The following is a 12,491-nucleotide window of genomic DNA, read 5'->3' on the forward strand; positions in this document are numbered from 1 at the left end:
CTTGTGTCAATTCTAATTTTAACCAGGGACAAAAAAAGACAGGCAGTCAGGACAGAAGTATATTTTTGCCAAGTTTGAGTAACAATATAGCCTTCACATAAGGCTCAGAAGCATAGAGTATATATGTATGCATACATATGCATTCAAACCACAAACCAAATAAATAAATACTTACAAATAAATAACAAGCAATTTGTGGAATATATAGTACATCCGTTGATATTATTTTGTATTGGCCAAAAGCAGTAGGTTATGAACCATGGAAGAGGGAAATGGATATTGGTATTCAACATGCCCACATCCGTCAAGGTTTAGGCACGCAGTCTCGATGGTTGCTGAGCTTAGTTTTCATTTAGTCCCCCCCCCCCATTTCCAGGACAGTGTAGCTGCTTTAAATGAACCTAAAACAAGTAATCAAGTGCATTCACAAAACATTTGGCTGAAACATGGCTCAATGATCTGAGCACTTAATACAGTATTGAAGGCTAAAACATGTCAGTAGTTTAAATTCATTGAGCTACATTAAAATAATAGACAATGAACATATGCGCTGCATGTCGATGCAAAACTATTTTGTTTCCCTTCAACATGGAATACTTCATGTCCTCAAACAATGGTAATAATACTCAAAAGAATTCAGGCAGATTACATGATTATTTTTCAATTAACACAGCACTAAACCTAAAAACATACTTGAAAACTGCTGCTACTGTGCATCATTTGCTTTTATGCAGAACACTGTGGATGCCAGTAATCGGAATGGAGTAATATCTACACTGAAACAATACAAAAGAAGTGGTGCAAATATCTGGAATTTGCATACACTAGTAAAACTGAATGTACTATAACGTAAAATGCATAAACAAGACAAAAATAACACTGATGTGGAAATAGGGACAATTTCAAAACAGCTATGTACACTAGTCACATGTTCCAGTGTGAGGATTCTTTCATCTCTCCTCGCAGGATAAAAAAATAAATAAATATAAACAAAGTAGATAATTGAAATGTGAAAAAGGGATAAGGCAGCAGGACACAGTCTTATGAGATTATTCCCTAATGATGAACGTCAGTCTGCAGGTTGGTTACATTTTGTTTAGAGTGACAGTGACTACATAGAGGATACAGATAATAAACACTAACAAGTCAAAAATACTGCTTAGCCATGAGGTTTTTTTTTATTTTTTGAAGGACTGATTCATTACTAATTTGAATTAGGCCTTCCATCTACAGCAGGGGTGGCCAAACTTTTTAAAATTAAAAACTGTAGATTGGAACATATTTAAAGCAGAAGGCCACAGACCAGTGCTCAACACAGTGGATCATTAAGATTGAAAAGCTTGAAACATTAATTTAAGGTCTTAAATTCAATCCAATTCATTAATTTCCAGTAAAATATATTGTGAGCCAATTCCGCACGAGGCCTTAGGGCCAACAGATTAATCGGAGGGCCACATTTGGCTCCCATGACAGTTTGGACACCCCTGATCTACAGAAAATGTACTAGCATACAGTATAATACATTCCTATTCTGCTCGTTCTATGCTTCACAGCAGAAAGGATTCATTTGATCTAGATGAGGGAAATAGCCACCTACCCTTGCTATACAGGAGATTCCTCTTAAGTCAGTGCATGATCCTGTCGGTCACAGTGCCCGATGACATCTTTAAACACTGAGTGTACAATGCCTTTTGATTATTAGAACCTTTCTAGCTGAAGTCTCTGAAGGCCAGGAATCTAATCATTATATTCAGTGACTACTGGCTGACATGACTTCAGGAGGAAATAGCTGGTAGCTTTATATTGCTACTTATGTCAAGTCTAACTTTACTTTCATACTTCCTTTACATATTCATTGGTACATTCGCCTCTTCCCTCCCCTCCCCTCCCTCCCCTCTCAGTGAGTTGTCAGCTCGGGCTCTGTGGGCTGCGTGCTGTAGCCATTAGCTGGCTGAGGCAGAGCGGTACCCTCCATTTTTTGTTGTTCTTTTGGTGTGCCCGATGTCCTTGGAGGTATCCGAGAGCGTGAGGTTCCTGTGAATAGTCGCAGGGCGCCCCGGCAGATGAGCGAGAACCAGTAGAGCTGGGGCGCCATAAGTAGAGCAGCACCAAGGTTACAGTGCCACGGCACAGACAGCGGCACCATGTAGAATGGGATTGAGGCGTACCTGGAACCAATGGGCAAGACAGAGACTTGTCAAACTGAATATCATTAAAAATAAAATACAGGACAAAAAGCTTTATTTGGTTCAACCGCAGATTAAGAGAAAACAGATAAGATAAGTCTGATAAGAAAAACCCTGTTTCTACCACAGTACTAGTCTGTTCAGTTCAACAAGGGTTACCTTGCTCTTTCACATACTGCAGTTCATCATCAGAAGCAGATAAATTACTCGAGAAATCCTACTTGCGTGGCAAAAATGGTATAAGTGCAGGAGAGTTAGAGCAATAGAAAGCCACAAGCAAGCTGCGAAGAGTGACTTATCTGCTTTGTATGTAATACTTTTGAACAACAAATTTCACATCTTTCATAACACTGAAAGCATCTGCACTAATTTGTAAGCTATATGTTACAGTTAGAATTGTTGGTGTGCAATAAATGTCCATGCAGCAAGCTCGATCTCCATATATTTGGACTAGTCAAAATAGCATTATTTTCTACGGGGACCGAACAACAGATTGATGTTGAATTTTCTGAATGATACTTTGTGGTAGAAGCTGGTGTCAAGACGTACCTTCCGTAAACGTAGTAGAGGTAAGGGAAGAGGAGGACTCGACAGATGAAAAAAGTGATCAGCATTAGAGCCCCATTCACTTTGTGCAGGAGAGTGTGTTGTTGTTTATACTGAGAGCAGAAACAACCAAGACGACAAGAGAGAGACAGAAAGGAAAAGAAGCAACCAGTACAGTATGTTGAGAGCCAACATTGTTAATCACATTTGTCATTATAAAGTTACCAAGCATTGTTATACTACATGTATAAGACTACGACACAAAGTATATGAACAGTACTATATATATCTAGCACCTCAAGGAACTCCCGATGCATTTATAATATTTCTTCTCATTTTTATCTAATAATTTGATGACATTTTTGAAAGATCTTTTCGGAAGAACACGACTAAATTAAACTCTTTAGAGCAGACGGAGGCCTGCATACTTCAAATATAAGGAAATGTCTCATTCTCTGATTCTAATATCTTAAGAAATAATGTTTAATAAAAAGTTAAATTAGATGAACGAAGGGTTTTATGACAACCCACGTACAAACAAAGCTTTAAAGCAGACCTATTGTTCTTTTGTCTTCTATATCATTCAAATATATGACGCCCGTAGATCATTATGTTGTATTTTGGACATCTAAAAAGACCAGCTTAAAAAACAAGTCTGCTGATTTACTGGATGAAAACTGCTGCGCTGATTTGCATCGGCCCCTTTACCGTTGCCTTTGGAGAGTTGCAAACACTATAATGAACAGAGGCTTTAACAAGGTTAAACAATAATATGGTTAAAAGATCCTAAATGTGGATTTTGCATAATAAGTCTCCTTTAAAACAAAAAAAGGATTTATTCATTTGGATTATATCTTGATTTGTACAGCTGCTAATACTTCAAGTTGAAAAGCATCCAGTTTGCTGCCTTGTCTCCATACATGTTCACCATTATGGCTTCATCTACAAGGCTTTCTGCCGTTAATGTTTATCTCCCTGTTGCACGCTGTTGTCAGGGACAAGAGAAACAAGGTGCTAGAAGGGGGAGGGACAGGCTGATATTGAATCTGCTGAGCATCCCACCTAAATACTAGGGGCTATATTCAGAGGCAAAACAGCTGTGGGAGCCTTATAGGGGACAGGCGTAAAGCAGGGATGACTTTTAGCCTCAACACTCACACACACTGCCCTAACTATAATACATAGAAATTACCAGTTGCCATTTGTTTTAAAAAGGCGCAATAGACGATTTTTCGGTTATTTGAGAACGCAGGCGGAAGTGCGCATGCGCACTCCCCCGTGCGGACTGATACATCACACGTGCGTTTGTTTATTAGCGCGACGGATCGCATCGTATCTCTAGTCTCCCGTAGATTTCCGTCTTCTTCTGAGTCAGCTCGAAATGTCTTTCTCCGTCTTCATTATGTCCCGTACACTGAGGGAACTATATTATGATAGATCAATGCGCTTAGACACGCGGAAACGTGGGACGAGCCGCACGCGGCTGCAGGTGAGCGATAGGTGCGTTTTATGATTGATACGTGGCAAGACTAATTGGCAGTCCACGCCAAGAGGAAATAAGACTCAGATTTGGGCCAGAAAAATCGTCCATTCAACCTTTAAGTATAAATGAAAATGCTGCATTAAAAAAGGAAAATAAAATTAATCATATTACAAAAGAAAAGGAAGGAGGACAGTACACAATCACCGGTCTAAGTCATGCCCATGCAAAAACAAAACACTTACAAAAGTTACTTACCTGGATGAGTATTTTTCCTAAGCAGACAGATGGAGTGCTGAGCTCAGCCATGAACAGTAAACCTTGAAAGTAATCTCCCCTTCCTTGCCGCCAAAACTATAGAATGTTGAAGGCAAAAAAAAAAGGCAAAGACAAAATTGATCAGAATAGATGCAATAAAATAAAATGTAAAGCCTACATAATCAAATAACTAATGTTCAAACATAAGAAGAGTGCTTGTTACCACAGAGACAGGGAAGCAGACGGTGACCATGACAATATGGTGCAGCACCATGAGGAACTCCCGACGCAGATAACTAGTCAACGCAGAGCTCATGGCCCGTGGCACGGCTGCAGCCTCCTCGTGCCCTTTGACCTGGATCTTGTACCAGTAGCACATGAACATGGCGTAGATGTCGTACACAAAGTAGGGAACCGCAAAAATGATGTAAGTGCTTGTCAACCAGTGTCTGTGGGAAGAAACACATTTAAAGTTTTTTTCCTAGACATTCCAAATTTGCAGCACTCATTAAGACTGGCTTACTGGTCCTCTAAGACGTCTTCACAAGACGAAGCAATAATGTACCCAGCTGAGGAAGCCATGACTGCCTGGACTGATGACACCAACCTACAAATACAATGACCAGAAATAAACAAAGCATTGACCAAGAGACAGGTTTGAACAGATTCTGGTCCTTGTCCATATCTTATCATGCCTTACCTGGCTGACACAATGACTGCATCTTTTTCACTCCATCTCAGCATGGGGAATGACTTTAGGCATTGTTTAGACAGAAGGAAAAGTCCTGGGAAGAACACGGAGCCGGCAGCTAGAACAGTCAGCATGGTGCCCGGTAGTCGTTTGGCGAGGCAGCGAGCTCAGTGAGCAATATGATTAAGACCCAATGCTGTCTTCTCTGTAAAAAGAAGAGAAAAAAAAAGACCAGTAAAAACAAAGTCCCTGTTGATAATCGCTCAATGGAAACTTTTATCTGCCCAGGTTTGGCGTGATCAGCAAAAAGTGTGCTCAACTAAACGCATGACACCATAAGATAAACCTGGATTGAATACAAGCTGCGGTAAAAATGTAAAACACTGAACAAAATGGGAAATTGGATGAGGAGGATACGTTATCTGGTGAGCACAGAGCAGGGTGTCAAAGGGCCCTCTGTTAGCGTTCAATGCAACGTCCATATTGTATACAAGCCGACTCATTAAAACTCCAAGTGTACAACAAAAATACATACTGCAATATTTTAAAATCTTGAATATCAAAATTTCAATACAAAATCTCAAACTATATCTTGTTAATATTGTTACATGAATACAGTATACAACGTGAGGTCTCATGTCCACCTAATAATTGTCATGGTAAACTAAAATGCTTTCCACTGGCTGCAGTGTGGTGAACTGCAGTAGTTTACCATATTCAGGCCAATCTGGAACATACAGCAGGGAGTTAAAAGCAAAATCCAGATGTCTACAAGGCAACGTTCAACCTTTTAGACTAGACACACGACCACAGCAAACTTAACTAAACTTAGCTGCAGATCTAACGACTAAAGCTAAAATGTTTTACACCAAACAATATATTTGAATTGATTATCCCAAAGACCGTATCTATCCAATTCCCAGTTCTAAAAAACATAGAAAATTACATTGCAATGTTCACCCAAACAGATTACTAAATTTACTGTTGGATGGAAACTACTTGCTGACAATTGAGTTTTAAAGCACCGCATCAAAACGCTTTACCAAAAGGAGGCTGCCAATGTAAACGTCATTGCCTGCAAGAGATATGACTAACCAAAGGGATAGTTACCATATGTTTACCTTCATCAATTTACAATAGTATAAACTCTTGAGAAATAAATACCGTTTACATTTGTGTTAGAAACAATGGCAGTTCCAGAACGTTACACAAACCATTGGGCATTGCAGACACTTCGGTTAGCGTATTTGTTTATAGCATGTAGCATTAGCTAGCGGATCATGCACCGTTAGCTAGCGGACACTGCAAGCTAAATATTGAAGGAGAAATGTTCAAAAACGAACTTACACAGAGCCTCTGGGAAGTCTAGTTAGTCCAGCCAAAGGATATAATTAAAGATGTCCCGGTGTTCTCTGCCTCGATGCTCCGCATGTTTAAGTGACCGCCTCAATATCTGCAGCGTAGCACAAACAAGCTAACGCTAGCATGCAGCAGGTCAGACTAAAATCTAAAAACAGCTTACTGTGAGCACCTGACACAGGCTAGTAAATTCATATTAGTATCTATTAAGTCAAAGGAGTTTGGTCACAGTCTGTAAATCCTGCACACTGATCCAGTCGCTATGCCATGTCCTCTGTCTGAGCACTGTGCTCTGGTCTGAGCAGAGCTGCGGCAGAGCTGCCGTTGACTCGACACTGCTGCGCAAGCCACTTCCTCTCCTCCAGCCGCATGTCATCACTCACTGCACTGCATTTTGTAGTGGACTTTGTCGTTTTCTGAGGCCTCATTACATGAGTTTTCTCATTTGGATATCATTATATTGAGGGGGGCGTTTCTAAAAGTGTTGAAGGCATAAACATCACAAATAGTGTAAACTAGCAGTAAAAAAAGAAAGAAATGTTTCTTAACTATACTGCTCTAAAGGTCATTTCAGGTTACCTTACAAATTTCTAATTATTTATGCAGCAAACTCATTTTATTGATTGCATAAGTGTATGCAATAAATGCTCTTGAATGGTCTAAACAGGGGTGTCCAAACTTTTTTTAAACAGAGAGCAATGACAATGAAGTGAATCATTTCAAATATTGCATTTGACATAGTTTTGATGGGCCTCCACACCTTTAATACGACTTGGAACATTAATATTAGGTCAAATCAAAATGTTGGAATTTTTAAAACGTTACGGTAAAAAGTGCTACTAAGGTCTTAAGGTCACATTAGTGCCATAGTTTGGACACCCCTGGTCTAAAACTACTGTATGACATGGAATCACTGTTTGCAAAGTGCTGATGAAAAAATAAAAAAACAATAACCATCACAATATAAACATTGGCCATTTCCTTGTTTTACTTTAAATTGTCCAAATTACAAAATAACATGAGCTCTACTTTATCTACAAAATAACATGACTATTTTTTAATTGTTGCATTTTTTACCTCTAACTATACCCTTTAGACATGCATACTGTTGAGAAATACAAAAATATAAATATAAATACAGTACATACCATTGATAATCTTAATGAATTCATGACTAAGTTGATCTTTCGTTAACAAATTCATATGCTGCAAATTACAATAAGGCAGAAAGATTTGCAATATCTGTACAGACTCAAAGAGGTATCATTTTTCTTGATGTAATCCTAATATAGTATTACTATTGTTAATCCAAATACATCAAGGAATCTAACAGGGAGGATATCAGAAAAAACAACGACTCTGCAAATAAAATAACATGAACACAGCTAAATTAAAACCACTCCAGTACAAAACCAGGATTTATCCTCATCATCATTGTGCCGTCTTATCCAGCACTACAGTTTTACATTGTCCTTCTCTCTGACACCAAACTCACAGTAAAACCCAATACAAAACAAATAAAATGTGATAGATGATCACATGATTAAAAACATTTAAAAGAGAATACCAAATCTAATGCATAACTGTAATTATTTAACTGGTACACAGGTGGGGGGGGACTATGGCAACAACAAGTACAATCAACTGAACAGCTGTCATTTTTAAATACATAAACTTTTTTTTTTTGCCATGACAGTTTTCCTTCTTTTTTAACAAGTGGCATGGCTGCATTAGCTTGTTTGCATGCAAAGGTAGTATCAAGTGTCAAGGCTGCCATGTCAGAAGCAAAACAACTGATAAACAGAAATGTATTTTTAATGGACAGATCTAGAGGGGAAGACTCAGAGCAAAAAAAACCCACAAAATCACAGATGTTTCCCAATCTGTGCTGGATAAAACAATATAATTCTTAAGGTGCTTAAATCCCCTGAAACAACCCTCAAATATCTCTACCTTTAAAAAAATAACTGCAGATCCCAAAATGCATAAAGACCAGTGGCCACTTGTGTCTCTACAGTTTTACAAACAGACCATTTAAAAGCTCTAGTCAGGCAACAATAGCCTACATCATGAACACCTTTCACATCTTGAATTGTATTAAATCTATCACTCACTCACCAATTGTAAATGAACTGCAAAAATGAAGACCAGAGAGCCTGAAAGCACTTTTTGGGCCTGGAAGCAGCCTATGCACACATCAGGAGTGAAGGCATAACAGAGTGGTCTAAGTGATCGTGACAACATCATTATTATGTACATTTGTGTTGTTTTAACACATTCAAGATGAAAATTTACCAGTTAATTTCCGTTATCATAAATTCAGGTTGTTGTTAGTGTTAAAGTAACTGCTTAAAATTGTGTTTCTTTAAATACCGTACATTTTTAGAATACTTTACGGCCCTATTTATCGGTATAAATGTTTTCAATTTTTTTTTTTGCTAAACATGATCTCACATTGCATCATGAAACCTCTTAATTCTCCTTATGCTTTCACCAAACATTACCAAAGTTAACATCAGAAAACTATAACAGGGGCAAACCCTTCCTCTGACTGGGAACAGGGGATGACATTGCTCTGTGCTGCTAACTCTGTGACTGGGATACAGCAATACTCGAGCAGTCTGTAACCAGCAAATCAACCACAGTGCCACCAGTGACATACACAGGATGGGCAGTCACCATGTTGCTGAGCGACACTGAGCTGGAGCCCACTGGGCTGGGGACTGCCTGGTCGTGGGTGCCCATGTGCCCTTGAAGCTGGGTTGGTGTCTTGCAGTGGACACCACACAAGTGGCACACAAGTACTCCACCTGAAGTTGTGCCACCAAAACCCCCAGGACTGTCCTTCCACTCCTGGCCATGGTGCTTTTGAGCATGGACACGGAGATAAGTCAGTGTTGTAAAGCCTGGAGGCAAAAAGCAATAGGCAAAAATTATTTTTTATTAGTTTAAAATGTATCCAATGAACAAATAGAATAGAATTAGGATTTACTGCGGTTGCACAGGTGGCAGACGTGGTGCTGTGACTGATTGTGCACCCTCATGTGATCTGTGATGTATGCAGCAGAGAGGAGCTTTCCACATATGTGACATGGGACCTTCTCTTCATGACGAATCATGTGTGCACGCAAGCGATCCTTTGTTGCAAAGCTCGACTCACAGGTCTGGAAATAAAAACGTTAATGTTAAGAGGGATTCAGTAGCTACAAATTACAAAATCTATTAGTAATTCAACTTTTCATTAAATGTGTTAAGAAGTACCATCATGTCTGCATAAAATTCAAGCAAGAAAAAATGGACACACCGGGCATTTGAAAGGTCGCTCTGATGAGTGCACCTGTCGGAGATGACTGTTGAGGTGGTCAGGCCTGTGGGAAGAAGAAAAACAGGTTGTGTGTCATTACCTCACACTTACAGCAATGACAACAACTGACTTACCTGGAGAACGCTTTGCTGCATTGAGGGCAGACATAAGGTTTTTCAACCCCGCCTTGATGCGAGCGCACATGGTGGCTCATGCGGTCCTTCCTCTTAAAGCGCTGCTGGCAGATGGGACAGGAGAAGGGCTTTTCATCAGAGTGGGACAGGCGATGGCGGTTGAGATGGTACACATCACGAAATGCCTTTCCACAATTCTCACAGGCATGGTTCTTCTTTACTGGGTTTGTATTTGTATTTGATGGACGCTAAACAATTGAAAACAGATAACACATGTTTATTTACATACAGAGTTAACACAACAAACCAAAATAGGCCATGCACTGACAAATGTTTAACTAGACAGTTACAGAGACCATGCAAGAGAGCATAAGGGAGCACGTTGTTAAAGTTATGTCACTCCAAGAGGCAAGCTTTTATTCAAATATTTTGTCCTCAAAAATTTTGTTTGTACCCAGATCGTATGACATAGCAGGTGGAGGCATGCACAAACTACATAACGATAAGCCTTAAACAGACACTCCCCATGGCCAGACTGCTTAAAGACATGCTTTGAGATTTAGGGTTGACAACAGTCATTGTGACAAAGCCCTGACCCACCTGTACTGTCGTCCCTGTAGCCATGACGACAGCAGCAGGAGGCGGAGCATGGGGGATAATATTGGCCACTACGTTTGCAATGGCAACCCCTTCACCGTCCTGACTAATGAGGGTGGGGTGCTGGACTCCCGTCAGCACGTCGGGAGGGTCGAGAGTGGGAGGTACAGAGAGGTGTAGCAGGGACAGGGGCACTGTGGTCCTCTCCGTCCTCCCATCGCCCCCCACCGCCACCACCGACGGGACGACCGCTGCCACCTGGCCCACCACTGCCTCTTTTGCTCCCTCCGCTTGCTCTCTGGCCCTGTCCTTCATGCGTACCCCGGTGTGGACTGACTGGTGCCGCCGCAGATTGTAGTTGTTCTTGAACTGCTTGTTGCAAATGGCACAGACATGGGCAACGCGTGCCGGGCGGGACACGGGCTTCACTAAATCAGGAACAGGAAGAGACAAGATTACAACTGTTCCACATTTTAATACTGTCATAGTGAGCAGTTCAGAGCAGACCTTTTACATATGCTTTCAAAATCCCAATATACCCGCTTTCCTGCACATTATGCAGTTGAAAATAGCAATTGCCAAACAAATGATGTAGAGTAGTAATAACAACTAAAAACTAGAACTTTTTGGAGTTGGAATGTTGGAGTTTGCAGCAAGTATAACTGCAGTTAGCACCCTGATGTTGGGCACAGGGGTCTCTCACCTGGCATGGGTTCCTCATTGAGCGCAGCAGTGTCCACAGTAGAAGGAGGCTGCACTATGTGGTCTGTGGGTGGGGTTTGGGGAGAACTCGTCTGCGCTGGCATAAGCTCTGATTGGAGACTCCCATCCCCTTGATTTTGGGTGGGAGTATTCTGGAGGGGCAAGTAAAAGGCCATCATCAATATAAACACCACTCTTGAGTCAGAGCCTTATCAGAGATGCAAAGAAAACACGGACATTTTGAGACCACTGGCATATGCAAAATGACACTATAGGAGTAATGCGGATTTTTTTTGCATGATGCGATGGGGAGAAAAATTACGACTTATTCAAACCTACCTGGAAGAGAAAATTGCTCCAAGCAGCATCCATTTTGCGCCACAACGACGAAGATTATCGAGTTAGCTTCTGATTTAGATGACAAAAGAGTTGCATTGAAATATCCCTCGTCCACTGGAAATCCGAAGCCTAGAAACTCTCCATTCAGCAGCAGAGACGAGAGCTCCGCGCGTTTTAGTTGTGAAAAAAAGTCGTTTGGTAAAATTGTTGTACGTTTTAGTCGTTGAGGTAGCTGCAGTCAATTACATGCACGCAGCTGTTGTTTAGGCTGCAAAGCACAACTATAATAGCATTCTTCTCTCACTTTGTTTATCCAAGTTTCATAAAAACAACACAAATCGTAATAACCAACGTGCCACAATAAGCATTGCCCTAAACCCTAACTAAAACCAAAATCTAGTCAATTAGGAGAAATATAACCAAAACGTGAAAACATGAGTTTAAGCTACAGAACAAGTATGGGTGATAATAACCGCATTTGCGTGCACAGCAGCCTGGCATGCTTAGTTTGGAGAATGTCTGAGTCTTTTTGTCCTGGTTCCTCGATAGGCCTCTTGGGTGTATGTCGAAGCCTCGGTGTCGAGTCAAGCCCTGACCCCGGCTGGAGGCCTTCTCTCCGGGCCGCAGCCTCGCTTCTCACCTCGGCCGTTCAGCAGCGAGGATGTCATCTTTCTTTTTTTATCGCCCGCTCTCCCTCCTCCCTCCCCGTGTCTTTCTTCCTTTTCTTTTTTAATTCCTCTGTCTTCTCCCCCTCCTCTCCGTTTCTCGCCCTCCTCTCCGTTTCTCGCCCCGCTATGTCCCACTTGCTCTTAAAGGGATCGTCCCTGATTTCCGCCACCCTCCCGCCGTCCTCTCGGTGCCTCCCTAGGATTCTCTGCCGACTTTAAATGCGATA

General features: G+C 41.0%; 2 protein-coding genes across 2 annotated transcripts; both read right to left on the reverse strand.

Moving 5' to 3' along the window:
* Positions 1 to 43: 43 nt before the first annotated feature.
* Positions 44 to 6,833, reverse strand: tlcd3bb (TLC domain containing 3Bb). The gene is made up of 7 exons (XM_072455545.1): positions 6,505 to 6,833; positions 5,171 to 5,364; positions 4,994 to 5,077; positions 4,694 to 4,919; positions 4,471 to 4,566; positions 2,736 to 2,845; positions 44 to 2,168 (listed from the first exon to the last, which is right to left on the reverse strand). Exons 2-7 carry the CDS (start codon positions 5,293 to 5,295, stop codon positions 1,898 to 1,900), a joined length of 912 nt encoding a protein of 303 aa, XP_072311646.1. The 5' UTR covers positions 5,296 to 5,364; positions 6,505 to 6,833; the 3' UTR covers positions 44 to 1,897.
* Positions 6,834 to 7,489: 656 nt separating this feature from the next.
* On the reverse strand, positions 7,490 to 12,383 carry mazb (MYC-associated zinc finger protein b (purine-binding transcription factor)). Its single transcript, XM_072455719.1, has 7 exons — positions 11,597 to 12,383; positions 11,259 to 11,409; positions 10,559 to 10,983; positions 9,959 to 10,206; positions 9,825 to 9,888; positions 9,513 to 9,684; positions 7,490 to 9,426 (listed from the first exon to the last, which is right to left on the reverse strand). The coding sequence occupies exons 1-7, from the start codon at positions 11,627 to 11,629 to the stop codon at positions 9,104 to 9,106; spliced, it is 1,416 nt and encodes a 471-aa protein (XP_072311820.1). The 5' UTR covers positions 11,630 to 12,383; the 3' UTR covers positions 7,490 to 9,103.
* Positions 12,384 to 12,491: the final 108 nt, after the last annotated feature.

The sequence above is a fragment of the Eucyclogobius newberryi genome, unplaced genomic scaffold, assembly GCF_026437365.1.
Source record: "Eucyclogobius newberryi isolate DKJ021-1_F unplaced genomic scaffold, fEucNew1.0.hap1 SCAF_20, whole genome shotgun sequence".
In the NCBI taxonomy this organism is placed as follows: Eukaryota; Metazoa; Chordata; class Actinopteri; order Gobiiformes; family Gobiidae; genus Eucyclogobius; species Eucyclogobius newberryi.